General features: G+C 48.2%; 1 protein-coding gene across 4 annotated transcripts in view; it reads left to right on the forward strand.

Moving 5' to 3' along the window:
• Positions 1 to 5,132: 5,132 nt before the first annotated feature.
• Positions 5,133 to 24,709, forward strand: part of VAC14 (VAC14 component of PIKFYVE complex) — a 62,330-nt gene continuing 42,753 nt past the window's right edge. Inside the window, exons 1-8 of one of the 4 annotated variants that reach the window (XM_076052097.1) lie at positions 5,133 to 6,332; positions 6,419 to 6,547; positions 17,866 to 18,016; positions 18,382 to 18,549; positions 19,547 to 19,609; positions 20,935 to 21,042; positions 21,496 to 21,605; positions 24,545 to 24,651. In XM_076052097.1, coding sequence (XP_075908212.1) covers positions 6,444 to 6,547; positions 17,866 to 18,016; positions 18,382 to 18,549; positions 19,547 to 19,609; positions 20,935 to 21,042; positions 21,496 to 21,605; positions 24,545 to 24,651 — 811 coding nt within the window. In that variant the 5' untranslated portion in view covers positions 5,133 to 6,332; positions 6,419 to 6,443. Of the gene's footprint in view, positions 6,548 to 9,550; positions 9,616 to 17,865; positions 18,017 to 18,381; positions 18,550 to 19,546; positions 19,610 to 20,934; positions 21,043 to 21,495; positions 21,606 to 24,544; positions 24,652 to 24,709 lie in introns of those variants that run through there. The other 3 variants (XM_076052096.1, XM_032974865.2, XM_076052099.1) reach the window with 3 other exon arrangements.

The following is a 24,709-nucleotide window of genomic DNA, read 5'->3' on the forward strand; positions in this document are numbered from 1 at the left end:
AGGTGGACTCCCATCTGTAGGGGATGGAGAGTTACAACAAAACGTGGACTCCCATCTGACTGGGATGGAGAGTTACAGCAAAACGTGGACTCCCATCTGTATGCGATAGAGCGTTGCCCCCTCGCACACGTGGGTTTTATTCGGGTGTTCCAGTTTCCTCCGGCACGTAAACATATATAGAGGACCGCAGAGCTTTGGGGCAATTTTGCACTGGCTCACCACGTGGCTGCCGTTCGTGCTTGTCTGTGATTCCTTGTTCTACTGAGTCGTTCTCTCTTGTCGAGAGTGAGTGAATACTGCACAGCGCGTTATGGATTACAATAATTTACTGTAGAACCATAATGTTCGAGCAGAGAGAGGGGTAGCACAGTGGTTAGCACACTGCCAAGTCGGGCCTGCAATGAAGCATCGATGGAAATAGATTCTCGGCCTCAAAGTATGTTGAGCTTCTTTCACACCATACGTAGCCAACCGTGTTAATCGGAGGTGCGGGGCAAGGACAACAAACTAAACACAAAAAACAGTTCTAAAGAAATGAGTTTTCAATTTTAGATGCAAAAGTGCATTGCTCCAGTGGCTTCCTAATATCGGAAGGAAGAGCGTTCCAGACGGCCGCAGAAGTGCATCTGGCAGCGTGCGATGCGGTGACCGCCTTTGTTAGATGGTCAGCCAAACGCCGCTGGGAGGATTTTGGCCGTGGCCGGGAAAATCCAACTGAGGTTACTGGGTGCACAGCGCAGTGTGCAACCCGCTGTTCAAAAAACCAGCAAAGCAAGTGGCATAACAAATTAGGTATACTTGGGTCCAGATGCTGGGTCGTGTCGTTGCGGTGTTGTAGTGGTAAAGTCTGAAGATTTCCTTCATAGCTGATAAACCACTTTTCTGAATGGGGTTTTTTTTTAATGGGAGTGACACAGATATAGATAGCGTGATTCTGGAGGGGTGAATGCAGCTGCTGTGAGCTCGCCTGCGGTTTATCACAACCGCGTATAGTTGTGCACTCGGTAGCATTGGGGCCGTCTATAAATGACGTCACGCGATTTTGGACGATTTTTTACCCCCCCCCTCCGTCGTCACACGGCGTCACAAAAAAGTCAGACCCCCCTGAAATATGACGTCACAAAGCTCTGCTCCCCCCCCGCCCCCTCAAAAAACATATTTCCATTTTGAAAATAAAACATGCTTCAAATCGCTTTAAACTATTGTCATTGTAGTGCGTATTTAATGTGGCGCTGCACTCTGATGTTGTAGGAGAAATATTTTATACAAAAAGTCTATTTAATTAAGTAGAACGTGTTGTCTATATTTATCTAAAGTTGCGCATTTTGATGTGACGTCACATTTCTCAACCCTCCCCCCCTCCCCTCGTCACACATCGTCACAAAAGTCTGACCCCCACCCCCCTCCCCAGGTGCGTGACGTCATTTATGGACGGCCCCATATGGGAACCTAAGACACACTTTTGCAGGGCCACGGGTAGGCCAGCTGCGTTGCTTTATTATTTTCATTAAGATCAGGCGATGGTGATCAGATCGGAGCCTCCGCGTACAAGGAGGAGAGGGGTGGGAGGCACGTCCCCGGTTTAGATTTGGGCGAATTTCGGACTGAGGAATTTGCCTGCGCTGTTGCCACGCTGCGGGTATGCTCCGATCGCTCATTGCAGATGCAGTAAATGTTTGCCCGTTCTGAAGAGGGCCTTTTAAAATGAAGCGTTTGACGTCTCGCAAACCCGCGCACCCTACCTGGGTGTTCAGCATTTGTGGAGCCGCCCCCGCTTCTCCGGAGGACAGAACACAACTGTCTTTGGACTTTTCTATTTTTATTGTTGTTGTTATTGTTGTTGTTGTCTATTTAGCCGATCTCCCCCCCCTCCCCACCTCGAAAGGATTCAAACGACGGGAGGAGAGGAGACAGGGCAGAACCGCTACACCGTCATAAATAGATGACGTCATTTCGATTTAAAGCTTTCGTGACTGCAGGGATTCATCTTCTTGGTTCTTTCGGTAAAGTGACGTTGAAGGGAAATAATAAAATAAGAAAAATAAAACAATACAATTAAATAAAATTGTTCCCTTCTATGTGACTTTACCGAAAGAACCAAAAAGATGATTAAGTCATGTGAGATCCATAACGCCGGGTGGTAAGGAACAAACAATACATTTAAATTATCAGTTTAACACGTCGGCTTTCGCGACCAATATCATCCATAATATAAGTGTTTTTAGGTTAGATCGCGTAAATATATAAATGTGTCGTTAAACCCGCCCCCACCCGACACAGGCAACTAGAGTTGTCACGTGAACATATTATTCATTTCAAAGCAATACAAAAGTTACGTATACTCTGTTGCGCTGCTTACAATATTCTCCAGCAGCGAAATCGCATAATTAACACTCCAGTTTAAGAATACAAAAAAGAGGCAAGTTGATTAAAAAAAATATATGATACAGTATATTATTTGGGTCTTTCGGTAAAGTCACGTAGATAGGTTCAAAGAAAATAACAAAAATGTATTTTTAAAACTACGACGTTTCGATCGCAACGCAAGATATATGAATTCCTGCAGTCACGAAAGCTTTAAGCCAAGATTTAAAAATATAATATTTTCAGAAGTTTCCGAAAAGCTTTCTATGATGTTTTTTTTAAATTCCCGGCGCGTAATTATAATATATTGGGGGGGGGACACATCCCCCCAAGATTAAAATATGCTCAAAATGTCCCCCCCCCAATATATTGCTATAAAATAGATTTCTGTTTATATGATTGTGGTTATGGTTGTACTTTATTAATCTCTAACCTCTGACATTACATACAATGAAACACGAAAAGATAAAAAAAACCACAGCAATGTAATACAATACACTATTAGACATTATTGTAAAAAAATTATTAAAAGTCCTTCCTATATGTTAGTGAATTTTGTAATATTTTAGGCAGGAAATTCGTTTTCAAATTAAGATTTGTTCTGGGGGGGGGGGACCCCCAGACCCCATGGTAGATTTGGTCCCCCCCAATGTTGACTCCACGGCTTCGGCCTTGCTTGGAAGCCTATGGGCAACTCCTCCCGTACGAGTATATAGAAGGCGCGCGCGCTCCCAGCGACTTTGCTTTGTACACGCCGGGGCTGTCGGCAGTGAGATCGCAGAGCGAAGCCACGGACCCCCCCACCCACCACGTGAGACGATGTTTGCTCGCTGTTGGCTACGATAGCTGTGAGCTCATAGTCGGCGGTTCAACCACGGTGGTCCACTCTCGTCAATCCATGCATGTGTTATTGTGATTATATGCTACGTTAGTAATCCGTTAATTAGTATGTATTTCCCCTATAAGGAATTGTAATATGTATTATTTAATAATACGCTTCCAAGCCGCACTAACACACATTACAACTAATTACTAATCTACAACTCATTACTAATCATAATCATTGACTGATTACCAATCGATTATATAATTACAATACTCCCCCCTCCGGTTCAAATCACTGCACCTGAATGAGTTAAATGATGACGTCACCCTGCTGGTCTATTTAAGACCGGGAGCAAGTGAGGGCTTTACCATTCTGGCGAATTTCCCGATGATGCTGGATGTAATTGCCAGCGAAACGTCGTACTCAAATTTGTCCTTTGTAAACGTGATACATTTTTATTGTTTGGCCGTGTCGGGTGGTGGAGGGTTACGACACATTTATAAATAACGCGATCTAACCCAAAAACCTTTATTATGAACATTGATTATCCATTGATTAATCAAGGCCTCGTAAATTAGTCATTAAACAGTGACTAATCATTAATCAATTACTAACTTATGAATCGAGGCCTCGTTACGCCTCGTTCGCCAGTAGTTGGCTGTCCTATAGACGAGGCCTCCACTATTCCACTTGGATTGTTCATGTTTCAAATGTTGCGTGTGTAATAGAGGCGGATTGGCGCATCGATTGATGATCGATGAGTACCATAGATTGATATCGGGCTCAGTGATCGCGAATCGATCGAGTTTAGATTCGTAAAGAAGAATTACAATTAATCGATTGATAATCGATCTATCGATTAAGGGGCCGTCCATAAATAACGTCACGCACCTGGGGGGGGGGGGGGGGGGGGTGGTCAGATATTTGTGACGATGTGTAACGAGGGGGGGGGGGTGAGAAATGTGACGTCACGTCAAAATGCGCAACTTTAAATATAGAATTGTTATAACAACACTGATTTTGATTAATTTTCATTATTAACTATTTGATCATTTAAAATTACTAAGGTCACCTTTCATTTATTCCAAGAAGGAGCATTTTGCTTCTCCATGGGAGAATGGAGAAGCATACATTTTGAACATTTTTTGAATGATTGTTATTAAACATTTTGATTCTACTGATTCTACCAGGGCTGTTCATTCTGTGGAATGAATATGAAATTGTTATAATTGTACTCTCCATTTTTTTTAAATAGTTATAATTATATTATTGGTTCTTTCGGAAAAGTCACGTAGAAGGGAAACAATAAAATAAAAAATATAAAACAATAAAATTATAATTACGTTTAATATTATATAATTATAAGATAATTTCAATATAATAGTCTGAAGATCTGCAGTTTTAGTTAGAAGTTGAATATTTTCAAGTGAATTGCATGCTAAATGTAAGCTTTCCAACGCCTCCTTCTTAATAAATGTTTTCTCCTACAACATCAGAGTGCAGCGCCACATTAAATACGCACTACAATGACAATAGTTTAAAGCGATTTGAAGCGTTGTGTTTTTTTTTGGGGGGGGAGCAGAGCTTTGTGACGTCATATATGGGGGGGGTGTCTGACTTTTTGTGACGCCGCGTGACGAGTGGGGGGGGGTCAAAAATCGCGTGACGTCATTTATGGACGGCCCCGAACCAGCACCGGTCCGTGGATCGGATCGCGCGTAGTGGACGAGTTTAGATTCGTCAGCTTCCTCCTCAGATATGAATCGATTAACAATCGATCCATTTCATAAGCGCCCACCCCCCCCAAGCTCCGTAGATCGGATCGGTTCGCGCGTCGTGGACGAGTTTCGATTCGTACAGAATCGCTTCTCAGGTAAAGAATCTATAGACAATCGATTGCTCAATTTCATAAGGCCCCCCGCCCCTGCCACCAAGCTCCTAGGGATCGGATCGGATCGCCGAGTTTAGATTTCCGTGCGAATCGCTTTCTCGACCCGCTTCTCACGTGACCGCGTGGTGGCGGCGATCACGTGATCCCGCGGGCACCAGAGCGGGCTCGGCATGGCGGCTCAGTGAGGCGCAGAGAGAGGCCGTCAGGGAGAGAGTCGGGGAGAGAGCAGGGAGAGAGAGTCGGGGAGAGAGCAGGGAGAGAGTCAGGGAGAGAGAGAGGCCGGCAGGGAGAGAGAGTCAGGGAGAGAGAGTCAGGGAGAGAGTGCGGGAGAGAGAGTCGGGGAGAGAGTCGGGGAGAGAGTCAGGGAGAGAGAGTCAGGGAGAGAGAGTCAGGGAGAGAGAGTCAGGGAGAGAGAGTCAGGGAGAGAGAGTCAGGGAGAGAGTCAGGGAGAGAGAGCGGGGAGAGAGTCAGGGAGAGAGGGTTGGGGAGAGAGTCAGGGAGAGAGTCAGGGAGAGAGAGCGGGGAGAGAGCAGGGAGAGAGTCGGGGAGAGAGGGTCGGGGAGAGAGTCAGGGAGAGAGAGCGGGGAGAGAGTCAGGGAGAGGGTCAGGGAGAGAGTCAGGGAGAGAGAGTCGGGGAGAGAGTCAGGGAGAGAGTCAGGGAGAGAGAGCGGGGAGAGAGTCAGGGAGAGAGAGAGGCCGGCAGGGAGAGAGTCAGGGAGGGAGAGCGGCCGGCAGGGAGAGAGAGCGGGGAGAGAGTCGGGGAGAGTCAGGGAGGGAGCGGGGAGAGAGGGAGAGTGAGAGGCCGGCAAAAAGGGAGTCGGGGAGAGAGAGAGGCCGGCAGGGAGAGAGAGCGGGGAGAGCGTCAGGGAGAGAGGGGCCGGCAGGGAGAGAGAGAGCGAGGAGAGAGAGCGGTGAGAGGGTCGAGGAGAGCGGGGAGAGACTCAGGGAGAGAGTCGACGGCAGCGGTTACAGCCTTGCAACAACCACTCCTTGAATAGCAAGAGAGAAAGAGAGAGTCTCCTTCCTGTCCCTTACACAGAGAGAGAGAGAGGGGACACCGGGAGTGAGAGTCCAGGGGCGGTGGGGGAGACGTGGAGAGTCGAGCGGAGAGCGTTACAGCCTTGCAACAACCACTCCTTGGATAACGAGAGAGAGTCTCGTACACACAGAGAGAGAGAGAGAGTCTCGTACACACACACAGAGAGAGAGAGGGGACACCGGGAGTGAGAGTCCAGGCGGGAGAGAGTCGAGGTGGGTACAGCCTTGCAACAACCACTAACCCCCACCACCTCCTGCTGGAATAGCGACCGAGAGAGTTTCCTCACCTCCACACACAGCGAGCGAGTTGGAGGCTCCGTCGCCATGAACTCTGAGAAGGAGCTGGCTCCCCTCACGCCGGCCATCGTCCGCGCACTCAACGACAAACTCTACGAGAAGCGCAAAGTGGCGGCCCTGGAGATCGAGAAGTGAGTGATGGTGGTGGTGGTGGTGATGATGGTGGTGGTGATGGTGGTGGTGATGATGGTGGTGGTGGTGATGGTGGTGGTGAAGGTGGTGGTGGTGGTGGTGGTGGTGATGGTGGTGGTGTTGGTGGTGATGGTGGTGGTGATGGTGGTGGTGATGTCTCGCCTCCCGTTGGGGGTCGGGAGTGGTGCGGTGCGTGCTGATGTCTCACTAAGGTGCTGTGTCTCACTAAGGTGCTGATGTCTCACTAAGGTGCTGTGTCTCACTAAGGTGCTGTGTCTCACTAAGGTGCTGTGTCTCACTAAGGTGCTGATGTCTCACTAAGGTGCTGGTGTCTCACTAAGGTGCTGTGTCTCACTAAGGTGCTGTGTCTCACTAAGGTGCTGTGTCTCACTAAGGTGCTGTGTCTCACTAAGGTGCTGTGTCTCACTAAGGTGCTGGTGTCTCACTAAGGTGCTGGTGTCTCACTAAGGTGCTGTGTCTCACTAAGGTGCTGTGTCTCACTAAGGTGATGTGTATCACTAAGGTGCTGTGTCTCACTAAGGTGCTGTGTCTCACTAAGGTGCTGTGTCTCACTAAGGTGCTGTGTCTCACTAAGGTGCTGTGTCTCACTAAGGTGCTGATGTCTCACTAAAGTGCTGTGTCTCACTAAGGTGCTGATGTCTCACTAAGGTGCTGATGTCTCACTAAGGTGCTGTGTCTCACTAAGGTGCTGTGTCTCACTAAGAAGGTGCTGTGTCTCACTAAGGTGCTGTTGTCTCACTAAGGTGCTGATGTCTCACTAAGGTGCTGTGTCTCACTAAGGTGCTGTTGTCTCACTAAGGTACTGTGTCTGACTAAGGTGCTGTTGTCTGACTAAGGTGCTGATGTCTCACTAAGGTGCTGATGTCTCACTAAAGTGCTGTGTCTCACTAAGGTTCTGATGTCTCACTAAGGTGCTTTGTCTGACTAGGGGTCTGTCTCACTAAGGTGCTGATGTCTCACTAAGGTGCTGATGTCTCACAAAGGTGCTGTGTCTCACTAAGGTGCTGATGTCTCGCCGGGGTTGTCTGAATGAGATGTGTCACACCGGGGGTCTTGTCTGACTAGGGTCTGTCTCACTAGGGGTCTGTCTCAAGAGGTGTCTATCTCACGAGGTGTCTGTCTCACTAGGGGCTGTCTCACGAGGTGTCTGTCTCACGAGGTGTCTGTCTCAAGGGTGTCTGTCTCACGAGGTGTCTGTCTCAAGGGTGTCTGTCTCACGAGGTGTCTGTCTCACGAGGTGTTTGTCTCACGAGGGGTCTGTCTCACGAGGTGTCTGTGTCACGAGGTGTCTGTCTCACGAGGTGTCTGTCTCACGAGGTGTCTGTCTCACGAGGTGTCTGTCTCACGAGGGGTCTGTCTCACGAGGGGTGTCTGTCTCAAGGGTGTCTATCTCACGAGGTGTCTGTCTCACTAGGGGTCTGTCTCACGAGGTGTCTGTCTCACTTGGGGCTGTCTCACGAGGTGTCTGTCTCACGAGGTGTCTGTCTCACGAGGTGTCTGTCTCACGAGGTGTCTGTCTCACGAGGGGTCTGTCTCACGAGGGGTCTGTCTCACGAGGTGTCTGTCTCACGAGGGGTGTCTGTCTCAAGGGTGTCTATCTCACGAGGTGTCTGTCTCACGAGGTGTCTGTCTCACTAGGGGCTGTCTCACGAGGTGTCTATCTCACGAGGTGTCTGTCTCACGAGGTGTCAGTCTCACGAGGTGTCTGTCTCACGAGGTGTCTGTGTCACGAGGTGTCTGTGTCACGAGGTGTCTGTCTCACGAGGTGTCTGTCTCACGAGGTGTCTGTGTCACGAGGTGTCTGTGTCACGAGGTGTCTGTCTCACGAGGTGGCTGTCTTACTAGGGGCTGTCTCACGAGGTGGCTGTCTTACTAGGGGCTGTCTCACGAGGTGTCTGTCTCACGAGGTGTCTGTCTCACGAGGTGTCTGTGTCACGAGGTGTCTGTCTCACGAGGTGTCTGTCTCAAGGGTGTCTGTCTCACGAGGTGTCTGTCTCACGAGGGGTCTGTCTCACGGTGGATCTTGTCTCACGAGGTGTCTGTCTCACTAGGGGTCTGTCTCACTAGGGGTCTGTCTCACAAGGGGTCTGTCTCACGAGGTGTCTGTCTCACTAGGGGCTGTCTCACGAGGTGTCTATCTCACGAGGTGTCTGTCTCACGAGGTGTCTGTCTCACGAGGTGTCAGTCTCACGAGGTGTCTGTCTCACGAGGTGTCTGTGTCACGAGGTGTCTGTGTTACGAGGTGTCTGTCTCACGAGGTGTCTGTGTCACGAGGTGTCTGTCTCACGAGGTGGCTGTCTTACTAGGGGCTGTCTCACGAGGTGGCTGTCTTACTAGGGGCTGTCTCACGAGGTGTCTGTCTCACGAGGTGTCTGTCTCACGAGGTGTCTGTGTCACGAGGTGTCTGTCTCACGAGGTGTCTGTCTCAAGGGTGTCTGTCTCACGAGGTGTCTGTCTCACGAGGGGTCTGTCTCACGGTGGATCTTGTCTCACGAGGTGTCTGTCTCACTAGGGGTCTGTCTCACAAGGGGTCTGTCTCACGAGGGATATTGTCTAACTAGAGGCTGTCTCACGAAAGGGGTCTTGTCTCACGGGGGGGGGGGGGGGGTCTCAAGACATCTGGCCCATCATGTGCTCTGTTCAAAAGTCACCGTGGTCATATTAACCTGGTCATACAAGGGTGCAGGTCTCCTGATCTTCATCTATCAGACCTCTGACAATGGTCGAAAATCCAAATTGGTGTGATCGGGATGGGTTTGTCCCTATGAAGACAACCACCGTTGACTTCTCAGTGATGCATATTTATTTCTTTGAAAATCAAGTCGGCGCACGAATGCATACTTGTCAACCCATACGGTTTACCCTGTATTCTTATACAGGGAAATTGAATTTTCAGGTCCCTACGGCGTACAACCGTTTCAATACGGGCAACATTATTTTTGTCTTTGTGTTTCTCCCTTGTGATCTGGCTTTGAAGGAAGAAGAACATTGAGATTTATAAGGGCCACAGGGTGACCAATAAGGTTTTGAATTGGTCTGTAATAAGGTAGGCACTAATAAGGGGTTGCCAGGTATGTAGTAGTGTCGTGTCTAGTATCATACCTGTCAACCCATACGGTTTTCCCGTATTCTTGTACAGGGACATTGAGTTTTCAGGTCCATGCGGCGTACAAGCCGTTTCAATACGGGCAAAACTTTTTTGTCAATTGGTTTGTGTTTCTCCCTTGTGATGGGACTTTGTAGGATGAACGTTGAGATTTATAAGGGCATCGGGTGACCAATCTTGATTTGAAGCTTTCGTGACTGCAGGAATCCATCCATACTCTTTGGTTCTTTCGGTAAAGTCACGTGGGTAGAAATTAAATAAATGTGATTTTATGTTATTTCTACCTACGTGACTTTACCGAAAGAACCAAAGAGCACGGGGTGACCAATAATGTCCGAATTGGTCTGTAATAAGGTAGGGCACTGATAAGGGGTTGACAGGTATGTAGTAGTGTAGTGTATAGTAGTGTAGTATATAATGTATTTATATTGGAGTTTATATTTAGATAGATCCTTTATTGTCATTGTCACCAGTACAACGAAATTGAAAGTGTTCACCAGTCAGTGCATCATTCAGAAATTTAAATAAATAAAACGAGAAATAAAAATAAAATAGAAAATAATAAATAAATTTTATATATAAAAACTGTACAAGTATATCCACATACCCACATAAAGGTACATTTTGTCATTGCACATCCCTATTTTACAGTCAATTGTAAACAGTATTACTTAATAATTAATAAGCAGTATTGAGTGTGGTAATTGCTGTAGGATGAAAAGCTGTGTTTGAATCTGTTTGTCCTTGTTTTGACTGATCTGAGTCGTCTGCCTGATGGCAACAGCTCAAACAGAAAGTGTCCAGGGTGAGAAGAGTCCTTTATAATGTTCTGCGCTTTTTTGATGCAACGGGAGCTGTGTAATTTTTCCAGTGTGGGGAGAGGGCAGCCGGAAATTTTTTGGGCCGTGTTGATGACCCTCTGCAGCGCTTTCCTCTGAGCCACTGTGCAGCTGGTGTACCATACACAGATGCAGTATGTAAGAATGCTCTCGATGGAGGCTCGGTAGAAGGACACCAGCAGTTTCTGTGTGATGTTATTCTTCCAGAGTATTGTCAGGAAGTAAAGTCTCTGCTGGGCCTTTTTCAGTAGCTCAGAGGTGTTGGCGCTCCAGGTCAGGCCCTCCCCAATGTGGGACTCCCAGGAAGCGGAAGTCTGCCACCCTCTCCACACAGTCCCCGTTGATGGTTAGGGATGGAGTGTCCGTTTTCTTTCTCCTGTAGTCTATTATGAGCTCCTTGGTCTTTGCGGTGTTAAGGAGCAGGTTGTTGTCCCTGCACCATGTTGTCAGCCGCTCCACCTCGTCCCTGTAGGCAGACTCATCCCCCCCAGAGATGAGCCCCACCACTGTGGTGTCATCAGCAAACTTCACAATGGTGTTGCTATGGTGGACGGGAGCACAGTCATGTGTGTAGAGGGAGTAGAGCAGGGGGCTCAGTACACAGCCCTGGGGGGAGCCAGTACTCAGGCTCAGGTCCGTGGATGTATGACGGCCCACTCTGACCCTCTGTCTGCGGCCCAAGAGGAAGCTATGTATCCACATGCAGGTGGAATGTGGAAGCCCCAGGTCGCCCAGTTTTACCACCAGTTTGTGTGGGAGGATGGTGTTGAACGCAGAACTGTAATTCACGAAGAGCATCCGCACATAGCTCCCCCGCTGCTCCAGGTGTGACAGTGCAGCATGTAGTGCTGTGGCCCACGGCGTCCTCCGTGGATCGGTTCGCTCTGGAGGCAAACTGGTTGGGGTCAAGGCTTCGGGGGCAATGTTGCAATGATGTGACTCCGGACCAGTTTTTCAAAGCACTTCATCACCACTGGCGTCATCGCTACTGGCCGGTAGTCGTTGAGGCTGGAAATGTGGGGGTTTTTTTCGGCAGGGGGACTATGGTGGAGGACTTTAGGCAGGGTGGCACCGTGGACTGTTCCAGAGGCCGGTTGAAAATCCTTGCGAAGACTCCAAACAGCTCGTCAGCACAGTCCCTCGGCACACGTCCCGGGACGCCATCAGGTCCCGCAGCCTTCCTCGGGTTGACGGCCCGCAGCGTACGCCTCACCTCATGCTCCTCTACTGTGAGGTTCAAGCTGCTGTGGACCGTGGGGCTTGGTGATGCTGTCCCTGGTGGTGTCACCTCAAAGCGGGCAAAGAAGAGGTTCGACTCCTCTGCCAGAGCGGTGTCACCATCAGCAGCTCCGAGGTTGGCCCCGTAGTTGGTGAGGTGCTGGACTCCCTGCCACACCTGCCTGCTGTCGTTGCTGTCCAGGCGTTCCCTAATCCTCCTCCTGTAGTCTGCTTTGGCCTCACGGATGCCTCTCTTCAGGTTAGCTCGGGCTGTACTGTAGAGAGCTTTATCTTGGGATTTGAAGGTGTTGTTTCTCTCCTTCAGCAGCTGCTGGACCTCCTGGGTCATCCAGGGCTTCTGGTTGGGGTAGACCCGAATGCGTTTGTCCACAGTGAGTGTCTATGCAGTTTTTAATGTAGCACAATACACTATCTGTGAACACCTCTAGGTCCTGATGTTCGAAGACCCCCCAGTTGGTCCTGTCAAAGCAGTCCTGCAGCTGTTGAGTGGCACCCTCAGGCCAGGTGGCGACAGTTTTTGTGATGGTAGGAGCCGTTTTCTTGATGGGGGCGTATGCAGGGATCAAAAGCAGGGACAAATGGTCAGACTGGCCCTGGTGTGGTAGTGGTCTAGCCCTGTAGCCTAGTTTGATGTTGGTGTAGACCTTGTCCAGAGTCTTAGTTCCCCTAGTAGCACACTTAACATGCTGGTGGAATTTAGGCAGTGCTGCCTTTAAGTCTGCATGGTTGAAATCCCCTGCTATAATCTGCACAGCGTCAGGATACTTTCTCTGCTGAATGCTAATGCTGCCATGTAAAAGTCCAATAGCTGAGTTAGCATTAGTATCCGGTGGGATGTAAACAGCAGTTATCATGACCACAGTAAACTCTCTTGGGAGGTAAATGGGCCTGCATTTAACAGTCACATACTCCAGATCTGGTGAGCAGTGGCTGTCTACAGTCACTGTGTTAGTACACCAGCTGTTATTCACGTACACACAGAGCCCCCCTCCTGCTCTTACCGGAGTCTACTGTTCTGTCATGGCGCTGTGCTGTATAGCCTGCTAGCTCAATAGCAGAGTCCGGGATGGATGAATGAAGCCAGGTTTCTGTGAAGAGCAGAATGCAGCTGTCCTTCACTACATTGTTCGCTGTAGTCTGTAGCCTCAGTTCATCCATTTTGTTCGCGAGGGATCTGGCATTCGTGAGAAATAGGCTGGGCAGCGGTGGTTTGAGTGACTGCCTCCGTAGCCTGGCTAGCGCACCGGCCCTGCAGCCTCGCTTCTGCCTTCTATCTCTACGCCGCCTTTGCCTCTTCCCCGCCGGGATGATAATCCACGGAGAGCCGGGGCTCCTCGCTAACTCCACCGGAATCTTGTGAAGACGGAGAAACTCGCTTGTAACTCTCCGTTCGTAACGTAGTCCGATCTTAAGGAGATCGTGCCGGCTAAAGGTGTTACTCGCCCGACAAAATGTACACAAAACAAGACAATGCGTACATAAACAACCATACAAGGCACCGACCGGGTAGACACTGAGCTGCTGCAACTGTGCGCGTGCCGCCATCTTGCTTGCATAGCGTCGTGTGTAGGATGAACGTTGAGATCTATAAGGGTGCACGGTGTGACCAGTATGGTTTGAATTGGTCTGTAATATAAGGTAAGGCACCACCGATAAGGGGTTGACAGGTGTAACCGACCGTTAGATTGCGAGCCACGCGATCTCACCACGGCTCCGCCTCGCCGCCCTTCAACACGTTCACAACGGGACCACATGGCTCACGTTATGAGTAGCGTAATCATCACGAGCCATTATATCTGGTGGTTGCAAACAACGGGAGTTATTATCCTCAATCACATGGAGGGTGGAGGTCGCAGCTGTGAATAAGGCAGTTTGTGTCCAAAGGTTTACGATAAACGTTCAACGCTCCAAGAATGCGCAGGCTCTGTTTGGCTTCGAAGCGGAGTGTTCGTGTTAAGTCTCTTTTTTTTTCCTCCAGTGTTAATTCTACGAGGCTAGAATGCACGCATGGACCAGGGACTCGGTGTCTTCTTCAATAATAATAATAATGGTGACATTTATAACGCGCCAAATGTTGCAGACAGGTGAACAACTTGGAGGCACGGAGCAAAGCTCAGGGCTGCTCGAAAGCCCTGACCCAACACAGATGTTTTTTGAAAGTCAGAGTGAGTGCCATACCTGTCAACCCTTTATCAGTGCCTACCTCATTACAGACCAATTCAGACCTTATTGCTCACCCCGTGCCCTTGTACATCTCAGCGTTCATCCTACAAAGTCCCATCACAAGGGAGAAACACAAACAAATAGACAAAAACATATTTTGCCCGTATTGAAACGGCTGTACGCCGTATGGACCTGAACTCCATTTCTCTGTACAAGAATACGGGTAAACCGTGTGGGTTGGCAGCTATGGAGCGCATTATATGTTGCGGATGTGCAAAGGGGGCGAGAGTTCCACTCCGAGGTCGCGACAGCAGAGAACTTTAGTCTTGGACAGCGCAGCACAATAATTAGTACCTTATTTCTCGGGATTCCAAGATGCCCCGGGGTAAGACGCAACCCAGACTTGTGCCCGGTATCAATACAGTTATACAAATCTTGTCATGCGCACACACCTACCAGAATATAAGATGCAACCGAGAGTTTTGCCTTAAAATACAGGGGAAAAGAGAGCCTATATTTCGTAGAATACGGTATTTGGCGATATAAAGTCTGGCATGCTACTATAACAAAGGACGATTAAAGTCAACGAGCCGCATGACTGCAGGAAACACAGCCGCCAGTACAGTATACAAGATTCAGGAGATTTGTTACACCACTAAGACAAATGACAGAAGAGCGTGGTGCAGGATACCTACCATACATAGCGTTGGCTAAGATACGTGCACGGTGCAATGCATTGCCCCGTGTGTGTGTGCGTGTAGCACAGAATACAGAAGGATGTGTCCCAGCCACACCACTTTCGAGATAATTACGTAACGTCGCGGCACCATAGAGAGCAGTTTCGGCGCAGCACAAATCAATGCCCTCCAGCAACACAGTGCAGACTGAAATAGTTCACAAGTTAGGCCGCGAGCTCATGGCTCTGTCGTGCAGAATTTAGTGGTTTTTTTTTATCGAGTACATAATTAATTTGAATCTCCACTAATGCGTACGTTGTTGGCATCGTGTAACGCCGCCGCTGGCAGGAGTGTTCGGTGCCCGAGGCATTTTGTCCACCTAAGTGACTTTTAAAAAAATTATCGTTCATCAACGGAACAAACATGTTTTCCTCTCTTGCAGGATGGCAAACCGTTGGCCAACCTAAAAAAAATATCATACACATTCATACCTCGCGGAACAAGGCTGGCATCGTCAATTACAGGAATTCGAAAACTGACGACTCACAATCGACAAAGACGTTTAATTTCAGCTGAGAGAGCCCCAATTAGCTTTGACGCTCTTTTTTCCCCCCCTTCGTCCAGAGGTGCTCAGTCCAAAGCTGGCTGATCGGTAATGTCGGAAAATAAGAGAGGAAGTTGCAGAATGTGTTGGCGTACAATGTGGCTGTTGTAGAGTCGATGTTGCCTGTAGGGCTGCACACACACACGCACGTGCAGTTTTGTTGTGCCAGTCGCCTAAAGGCAGGTGCAGCGATTTAAAAAAAAAAACTGCGCTATTCGGGACTTAACCGTCCGACTCGTGTACGTTTGTATACGTTACGCCATGATGTGTTTGCAATGTATCGGCCGATTGAAAGCCTGGACACCCTTGCAAGCAAGATGTTCCATCTCAAGGGATTTTTTTTCTTTTCCCCAGGTAAATTATTTACTGGAGTTAATAAATGAATACCCATGGCTCCTGGCATCCAAAGCCAGAATCTATCCGCATGATCGCCTATATCGCCATCACTCTAATCAACATCATCATCATCATCTTCACGACCACCGCCATCATCAACTTCACGACCACCACCATCATTTTTGTTAATTCATCGTCTGCATCAACATCATCATCAATGCACCACTATTATCACCATCATCTTGTACGTATGTATGTTGAACTTCTTTCGCACCGTACGTAGCCAACCGTGATAATGGGGAGTGGTGCAGTGTTGAGTCTATCGGTGGTGTTAGTTTATGGGCAGTATGTTCGTGCTGTATGTTGAACTTCTTTCGCACCGTACGTAGCCAACCGTGCAGGGCTTTATTTCAACTGGAGCTGTCCTGGGTGGAGCTCTATAAAATATTTCCCTGGCCCCCCCCCCCCGCCTCACTGGGGGGAGGCGGGGGTGGGGGGAGATGGGATAGGTGGGGGTCCAGGTGATTGGGGTTGTGGATGTCTTCATGGCTACCCGAGTTCGATTCCTGCTCACGGCCAACACCAGTGACGATCTTTTGAATCGGTTGTGGGCCTCACCGAGGTTGACTCAGCCTCAAATCAGTACCTGGTGCGGTTTGCAAACATCGCCACTGAGGAGGCAAAGGCGGCCGAGTGTGGTGTTGGCCACCCACCCCCTCGTGTGCCATGCCGGCCTTCATAGGTGCTCGCAACAACACTTGCCCTAAAAGTCTGTTAAAGGCCACATACCTGTCAACCCGTTATCAGTGCCCGACCTTATTGCAGGCTAATTCAGATCTTATTGGTCACCCCGTGCTCTTATAAATTTCAACGTTTATCCTACAAAGTCCCATCACAAGGGAGAAACACAAACAAATACACAAACAAAAAAGTTCTGCTCTTATTGAAACGGCTGTACGCCGTATGGACCTGAACTACCGTACATTTTTCCGTACAAGAATTTCGGGTAAACCATATGGGTTGATAGGTATGTTTCATGTTAAATTAATCTCTGGGGTTGGTTGCATCGGACAACTTAGGCGAACGTTTCCCATAGTTTCCGTTATAAATCAATGTAAATTAAGGGAGCATATCCACTTAAGATGTTTTATGCAACAAGCCACCTGTCCATAATGGGTGTTGAGATGAGTCCTTGGGGTTTCCCCACTGCATCCTGCGGTGAGATTTGAATTTGTAGACCTGACACAAACACACTAAGACATAATCAGTAAATGTTAAAGCGAGAATAATTTTATTATACCGATTGATAATACAACCCTAGACAACGAAGCCAAGCTTAAATTAGCATACTTATATCACACTTGCATAACTTCATATAATTAATTGTATTATCCCGATTGATAATACGACCCTCGACAACGAGTTAGTCTAATTATCATAACGGCATGCATTAGCACAACTTAATATGATTACACCATCACAATTAACATAATTTATGCGCATAATTGCATAGATTACCATAATTTCGGATAATTACGCATTTTTTATTTTCATTTAATTATTATTATTTTTGTAAATCAAATTTTCAAGACCCGGCATAAACAACACCACCCCATGTACAAACCGTTCCCCTCGGCAGCGTCCCACAATGCTGTACATGAATTATATATTCGGACCGAATCCCATATCCAGAGACTCCTCTGCTTATGAACGAGTTGGGTTCCAGAGGTCTATTCGTAAGTCCAACTATACTCCGGTCGATTCCAAGCACGTTGTGCGGCATGTGCACTAAACACGGGGAATGGCTTTAACAGTTTTGTAATCTCTTGTAGATGTAAATGCCAATGGTGCTTCACGTTCTGCAGATGTAGATGCCACTGGTTCGTCATGTTCTGCTGATGTAGATGCCACCGGTGCTTCACGTCCTGTAGATATAGATGCCACCGGTTCTTCATGGTTCTGTAGATGTAGATGCCACCGGTTCTTCATGTTCTGCAGATGTAGATGCCACTGTTATTTCACGTGGCATCTGCATGACATACGGACAGGTTTGTTCGTATCTCTGAAAATCCGTAAGTCGAATGTTCGTAACTAGAGGAGTCCCTGAATGTAGTTGGCTACGCACGGTGTGAAAGAAGCCCAACACACACACACACTACCAAGTAAAAAGCACAAACAATAATAAAAAAAGTTATCAAAACAAAGCGATTAGTCCATTAGTTTGTCACACATCCCAGACCACATTCCACATTTTCCCAGCAGAGACAGGAAAACCCTTGCCACCCTTGGGAAGATTACTCGGGGTAACGTCGCGGGGATTTTTTCACCGCAGGCTGGTGCGAGATTACGTGCAGCAGAACAACACGGCGCAGATCAAGCACATCATCGCCATCCTCTCGCAGGAGTTTGCGCTCTCCCTGCACCCACACAGTCGCAAGGGCGGCCTCATCGGCCTCGCCGCCTGTGCTATTGCGCTGGGAAAGGTAACGCGCCGTTTGTATCCTCATAATAGCGTGCGTAGCGCTGCGTGTGGCGCCGTGTATAGCTGGGTGGGACGCTGTGTGTAGCGCTGTGTGTAGCTGGGTGGGACGCTGTGTGTAGCTGGGTGGGAAGCTGTGTGTAGTGCTGTGTGTAGCTGGGTGGGACGCTGTGTGTAGCTGGTTGGGACGCTGTGTGTAGTGCTGTGTGTAGCTGGGTGGGACGCTGTTTGTAGCACTGTGGAACTGGGTGTGACGCTGTTTGTAGCGCTGTGTATCCGCGTGTGACGCTGTTTACAGGGCCATGTGTAACTGCGTGTGACCCTGTTTTTGTAGCGCTACGTGTAACCCGCGTGCGACGCCGTGTGCAGGACTACGGCGTCTACCTCAAGGAGCTGATGGAGCCGGTGTTGACATGCTTTAACGACCCCGACAGCCGGCTGCGCTACTACGCCTGCGAGGCGCTCTACAACATCGTGAAGGTGGCGCGCGGCTCCGTGCTCCCCCACTTCTGCGAGCTCTTCGACGGACTCAGCAAGGTCAGAGGGCAGCCCCCCCCCCACCCGCCCCATGATGCTTGTGGCCAATCATCATCTGACTTTATGAACGTCGGTTTACGTCGGCGTAGAATGCTCGACTGCTCGCGTGATTCGGTTGTTTTTTTTTTGCTTCTGACTTTTCTGTTTGCTTCGTCTGCAATTCATGGTTTTGTCATATCGGTGATGCAAGGTTACAGTTGAAACTGTCCCTGATATCTCTTTGTTCCTCAGCTTGTTCAACTCAATTAAAGGTGGCAAGTGACGCGTCGTGTGATCCAAGGGCCACAGCACCTCGGTGCTCTGTTGTTATCGGTGGCAATTATGCACAAATTTAGAGCTTAGTGAGTCGTTTGACTATTAAAATTCGCACGTAACATTTTGCATGCTTCAAAATTAGTATTGTATTTATGGTAAATTAGCCATTCATTTTGCAAATTTATCAAATTGTGAGTCATGATGCCGGCACACAGTTTGGCCTGCTGTTTAACGTCCACTGTGAAGCAGACCGGTTCTAGTTTTTCTGGATAATACAACCCCCGGTATTAACCAGGGCTGCCTGCCGAATTCCAACTGCGGTTCTATGCAACAAAATAGCGAACGGCTCGGCCATTTCTCCACCATTGTTGCACCAAATATATAAATTTGTATAATATTGTGTACGCGATAATGGGACGGTGATAAAGCCTCGCGGTATTGCATTTGCCGTTTGTTGCAGGGGTTCATGGTTCAAATCCAGCGGGTCACCCTGAGTTACTGCTTGAGGTGTATGAACACCGAACCTACATTCTGTCAGCTTCGCACCAGATGTTAAAGATCCCGTGACGTCGTTGGCAAGAACAAGTGCCATTGTGTGTCGGCGTCATGGTCCAAAATTTTGCCAGATTTTGAATCACGACACCCACAAATTGGGATTTAGACACCCCGATTGTCCTGGGTAAACGAGCGGAATAATTTTTTTTAAATAATTCATGAGGTTTTTTTTTTTTTGTCTGTGCAGTTGGCTGCCGATCCAGATCCGAATGTGAAGAGTGGCTCTGAGTTGCTCGACAGGCTGCTAAAGGTGGGTGTGACGGTGCTGGGAGTTTTTCTTTTTTTTAACGAACTGCAAAATTGGCCTACCCCAAAGCACTGGAGGTTATGGCTATTAAATAAAATTATTATCTCACCAATAGTTTGTCCTGGACAGACTCGCCGGACAGCGCCACGGTGGCGAGATGTTAACTAGCTCGGCTGGAATGCTGGAGGTCGTAGGTTTGATCCCGACCCTGACGCCTGTATATTTGGCATTTGCGTGTTCTCCCCGGGTCGCGTGGATTTTTCTACGAGTCCTCCTGTTTTCCCTCCACATTTAAAATCAACGTGTGTTTCTAGTATTTGTCTGCCATAAATTTCACATGGCGATAAGCCGCTTCGTTAAGCGATCATTTATGGCCAGGTCGCTTATGAAAAAGAGCTGCATAGCTCAGCGGGCCTTACCTAGTTTAACAAAAATAAAATACTTCAGTTTTAAAACCCGATACTCCAGCAGCAACATTTATAGAGTGTGCATCGTTGCTATTTGGTGTAAAACAACGATGACCGCATCGGCGTGAGGTCTGCTTTGAGTCATTCTGTAGAGGGGAGCATGAGCTCGCCTGCCTGAGCAACGTGGGATCCTTCATAGGACTGTGAATTATGGTGGTGGCTTCGGGAGGCCACCATCCAGCAGTGGATTGATCGTGCTTGATGCTGATGATGATTGAGAATAGTGTTTGTTTAATATATATACTGAATGCAATGTCATTCGATCTCCATTGCCTGAACTTCCGGGCCACGCCCTGACGAGTCGCACACGCAGAGTGGCATGCAGTGACAAAAAGCTCATCGAAGTTTAACACCGATTATATTTATTGTTGTTATTACCACGATGGACTTTTTGCCACCGTTGAAAAAAAAAGTTGAGTATTTACTCTGCATGTGTTTTGTATGTTAAACTTTTTTTCGCACTGCATGTAGCCAACGACGCTTATCGGAGGTGAGTGGGGGAAGGACAACAACCTAAACACAAAAAGCAGTTCTAAAGAAAAGAGTGTTCAATCTAGATTTTAAAAGTGCACAGCTCCAGTGGTTTCCTACTATCGGAATGGAAGAGCATTCCAGGCGGCCGCAGAAGCGCACCTGAAAGAGCAGCAATGCGGTGACCCTCTTTGTTCGATGGCCAGCCAAAAGCCGCTGCTGCTGCGATGATGATGACCGGAGTCCACGTGGCGGTTTACTTAAACAACTACCGCACATAGGCCTGTGCACATTCTTTTCATCTTTCCATCAACGTAATGATGATTTGGGGGGGGGGGGGTGGGGGTGGGGCGACGTTTTGACAAAATTTGTTGGTTTGCACGTGCGCAGGACATCGTGACGGAAAGCAGCAAGTTCGACCTTGTGGCGTTCGTGCCGCTTTTGCGGGAGAGGATATACACGCAGAACCAGTACGGCCGCCAGTTCATCATCTCCTGGGTGAGCCGACACGCGCGCGCTTGGGCCAGCCCTTCCTGGGCACGCCGCTCGTCCAGGCAGCCGTGCCAGCGAATGCGCAAAGCCCGAGTCGGAATCTTTAGTTGTCCTTGAGAAATCCAGTGGGCTCGGAGAGGACTTTTTCTACAGATGTCCACTCATTAGGGGGCAGGTAAAAATTTGTTATGCACTCAACATTGTTTGTTCGAAAGCAAGAGTGGGACTCTCGTTCATTCCTCCTTTTGAAAGAGTGAAGATGGCAGTGGCGGGGTGTTTACGATGCGATCGATGGTTTGGGGATCCATGGCCGCACCACTCGCAGGCCGTCGAATCTTCGACGCGCCATTTGTGGCGTCGGGCGGCCGGCCGCATCGGCCACATGGCCCGCTCCTGATAGCTACTCAGCGTGGACGACGAGCGCGGCGTTGACGGACTCGGCGCCGCTCGCTCCCCCAGATCGCGGTGCTCGAGTCGGTGCCGGACATCAAGCTGCTGGGCTTCCTCCCGGAAATTCTCGACGGCCTCTTCGAGATCCTCGGTGACCAGAGCAAGGAGATCCGCCGCATGTGAGTGCACGCTCCCGCCCTCCCGCGCCGTCGCGCCGACAGCAACGCGCTCGCTCACTCGCCCGCTCGCCCGCTCGCCACGGAAGTTGCCATCCGCACTGCGCAGCAACACCCACCACAACGTTCTGCACTCCTCGCTCCGCGCAATTGGCACTCGTTGCACGGCGCCCATTGCAAACTTTGCAAACCGGTTCTCGTCCGTTTAACGCCTCGTAGGCTTTCGCGACCAATATTATTCATAGTCAAGGGTTTTTTTTTTGTGTGTGGGTTATATCGCATAAAAAAATTGCGCATTTATATTTACGCGATCTAACCAAAAAAAAATGCATTATTGTGAACATTCTCGTCCCGTGTATACATTACATGTATTCGCCTGCAGTCCAGTACTGTGGAGGCGAGGGTTGGTGAATCGCACACAGACGTTGTGAAACTTCCTTACCCTGGCTGCCAGGAAAAGGAGTGCGGCAAAGCGTGGACTCTGTATGGGGATAGAGCGTTTCCCCCTCGCGCGCACGTGGGTTTTGTCCGGGTGCTCCAATTTCCTCCGTGCACATAAACACTCTTGAATTGACCGTTGACGCCTCAATATGTAGAGGGCCGCAGAGCTTGGGGGCAATTTGGCACCGGCTCACCGCGTGGCTACTGTTCGTGCTTGTCTGTGGTTCCTTGTTGCTCTTAGTCGTTCTCTCTTGTTGATAGAGAGTGAATGCTGTGCAGCATGTTACGAATTTTAATTATTTACTGTAGAACCATAATTTTCCAGCAGAGGGAGTGGTAGCACAGTTGTTAGCACACTGCCAAGTCGGGCCTGCAATAAAGCATCGATGGAAATATATTCTCGACCTCAACGTATGTATGTTGAATTTCTTTCACACCATACGTAGCCAACCATGCTAAATTGGAGGTGCGGGAGCTCTCTGTCATCACAGGCACCATCATTTATCATTAACAGTTATTAACAATCATCAAAATCCCTCATAATGTTCATCATATTATTATCACCGTCACAGCCATAATCAATAATTCATCATCATGTCCATCATCAGCCTCAGCTTCATTACTCAACCATCATTCATCTTCATCATTGCCACACTTAATTATTGCGTGTATTAACTATACTTGCATCAGATGGCTAGCTCAACAATCCCATTGTTTTAAAAGTTAGCAAGTTGTACACATTTAATTTCCATCGCTTGCTATTAATGGCTTTGTAATCGGCAAATTAAATTACTTTAATCGGTGTATTTCTTTAGTAAAAACTCTCCCCCACTAAAGAGGGCATTGAAATACTTTGTCTAAATTTTATTGTTTTATATTTTTATTATTTTATTGTTTCCCTTCTACGTGACTTTACCGAAAGAACCAAGAATATAAATGAAGATAGTCCTGCTTACAAAATCAAGACGCACGTAAAAATATCAAAATTGGGAGATGGGCAGCATATTCTCCGTGCATGGCGAGAGTTCTTCACCTAATGGGAACTTTTTTGCCAGTAAAAAAGTACAAAAAAATAAGAATCGATTTTACCTTTCATGGCAATAAAACAGGTGTGAAGATTTTGATTTAAAGCTTTCGTGACTGCAGCGATTCATATTCTTGGTTCTTTCGGTAAAGTCACGTAGAAGGGAAAGAATAAAATATAAAAAAATAGACGTTTCGACTGCAACACAAGCAATCATCATCAGGTGATTGCTTGTGTTGCAGTCGAAACTTCGTGAGAATTTTGTTGTTTTATATCTTTATTATTTGATTGTTTCCCTTCTACGTGACTTTACCGAAAGAACCAATAATATAGGTGTTAAGATGTTCAAACACTGTATAGAAACCGTTTTGCAAGGAATCAATTCTGCATTAACCACACGTACTTGTGGTGAACATACAAACACACATGGTCTGATAATATATGGCATTACCTTTGAAACTGATTGGCCTACACCAGAGACAGCCTTCTTTAGGGCCTAGTCTCACCAGTGTCAGACCAAAGAACGCCAAAAGGCAAACAGTATAATGCTCTTACAAACCAAGGCATCATTGCAACAAATACATGATTACTTCTGGGACCAATTGGATGTCTCCCGATTAATAATTTATTCTTATGGAAATCTGCGGTGCGATTAACGCTGATTCTTCCATCCTTCTGCAATCTTGAGTACGTCACGTAAGAGCTGCTGTGGGTGAATGTGACACGATCAGTGCGGTTGGCTACGTACTGTGCGAAAGAAGTTCAACATTATACAGGGTGTTTCAAAAAGATGGACCCAATTTCAAAGCAGTATATTTCACGATGGCATCATGTTACAATTCCACAAAAAGTTACAAACGGTTTAATGAGCTATCAAGTTTTACCGACCATTTTATAAATGCTCTATGTGGCCTCCACCTGCTGTACGGACAACATCGAGACGATAGTTGAATTCGTCCCAAACGCCTCTCAAAATGTCTTCTCTTCCACTGAAGTCACCGCTGCCGTGATTCTGTTTTTGAGGTCATCCAGATTAGTCGCTAATGGTGGCACAAAAACACCACGGGTCTTTGACGTATCCCCACAAGAAAAAGTCTTGGGTGTGGTGATGTCTGGGGATCTTGGGGGCCAAGAGTGTAGTGCCAGCGCAATTACGGATTCAGTCTTGCCGAACTGCAGAACGCAAAACGCCCCTTGTGTTGCGGTGGCGCCATCTTGCGAATGACTGAGGCTAGGGGCTGTTTGTGCACTGGGGGAGGCATCTCGCGGTAATCATTTGAAACTCTATGCCCCGCCCTTTCAAGTGGTAAGAGTTTCATTCATGGGCGGTTCGTGGCTGCAGAGATATAGCGATTGCAAATCATGGTAGACCCTGCACGTCCCTCCACGATGCTGTGCTACGCATTGAAGGTGTCCCTTTTGATCTCTGCTGCTGCGTATTTCTCGCCAACCGCTGCGCTCTGCCGTGCGTGCGCAGGTGCGAGTGCGTGCTTGGAGAGTTCCTCAAGGATATAAAGAAGAACCCGGCCAACGTGAAGTACAGCAACATGGCCAACATTGTGCTCGTGCACTGCCAAGCCTCCGGTGAGTGAACTCATCGCAGCCGATGCCGTTTCAACACAATTCACACGTGACTTCTTCC

The sequence above is a fragment of the Petromyzon marinus genome, chromosome 54 (genome assembly GCF_048934315.1).
Source record: "Petromyzon marinus isolate PM22_M1 ecotype Great Lakes invasive population chromosome 54, UKy_Petmar_22M1.pri1.0, whole genome shotgun sequence".
Lineage (NCBI taxonomy): Eukaryota > Metazoa > Chordata > Hyperoartia > Petromyzontiformes > Petromyzontidae > Petromyzon > Petromyzon marinus.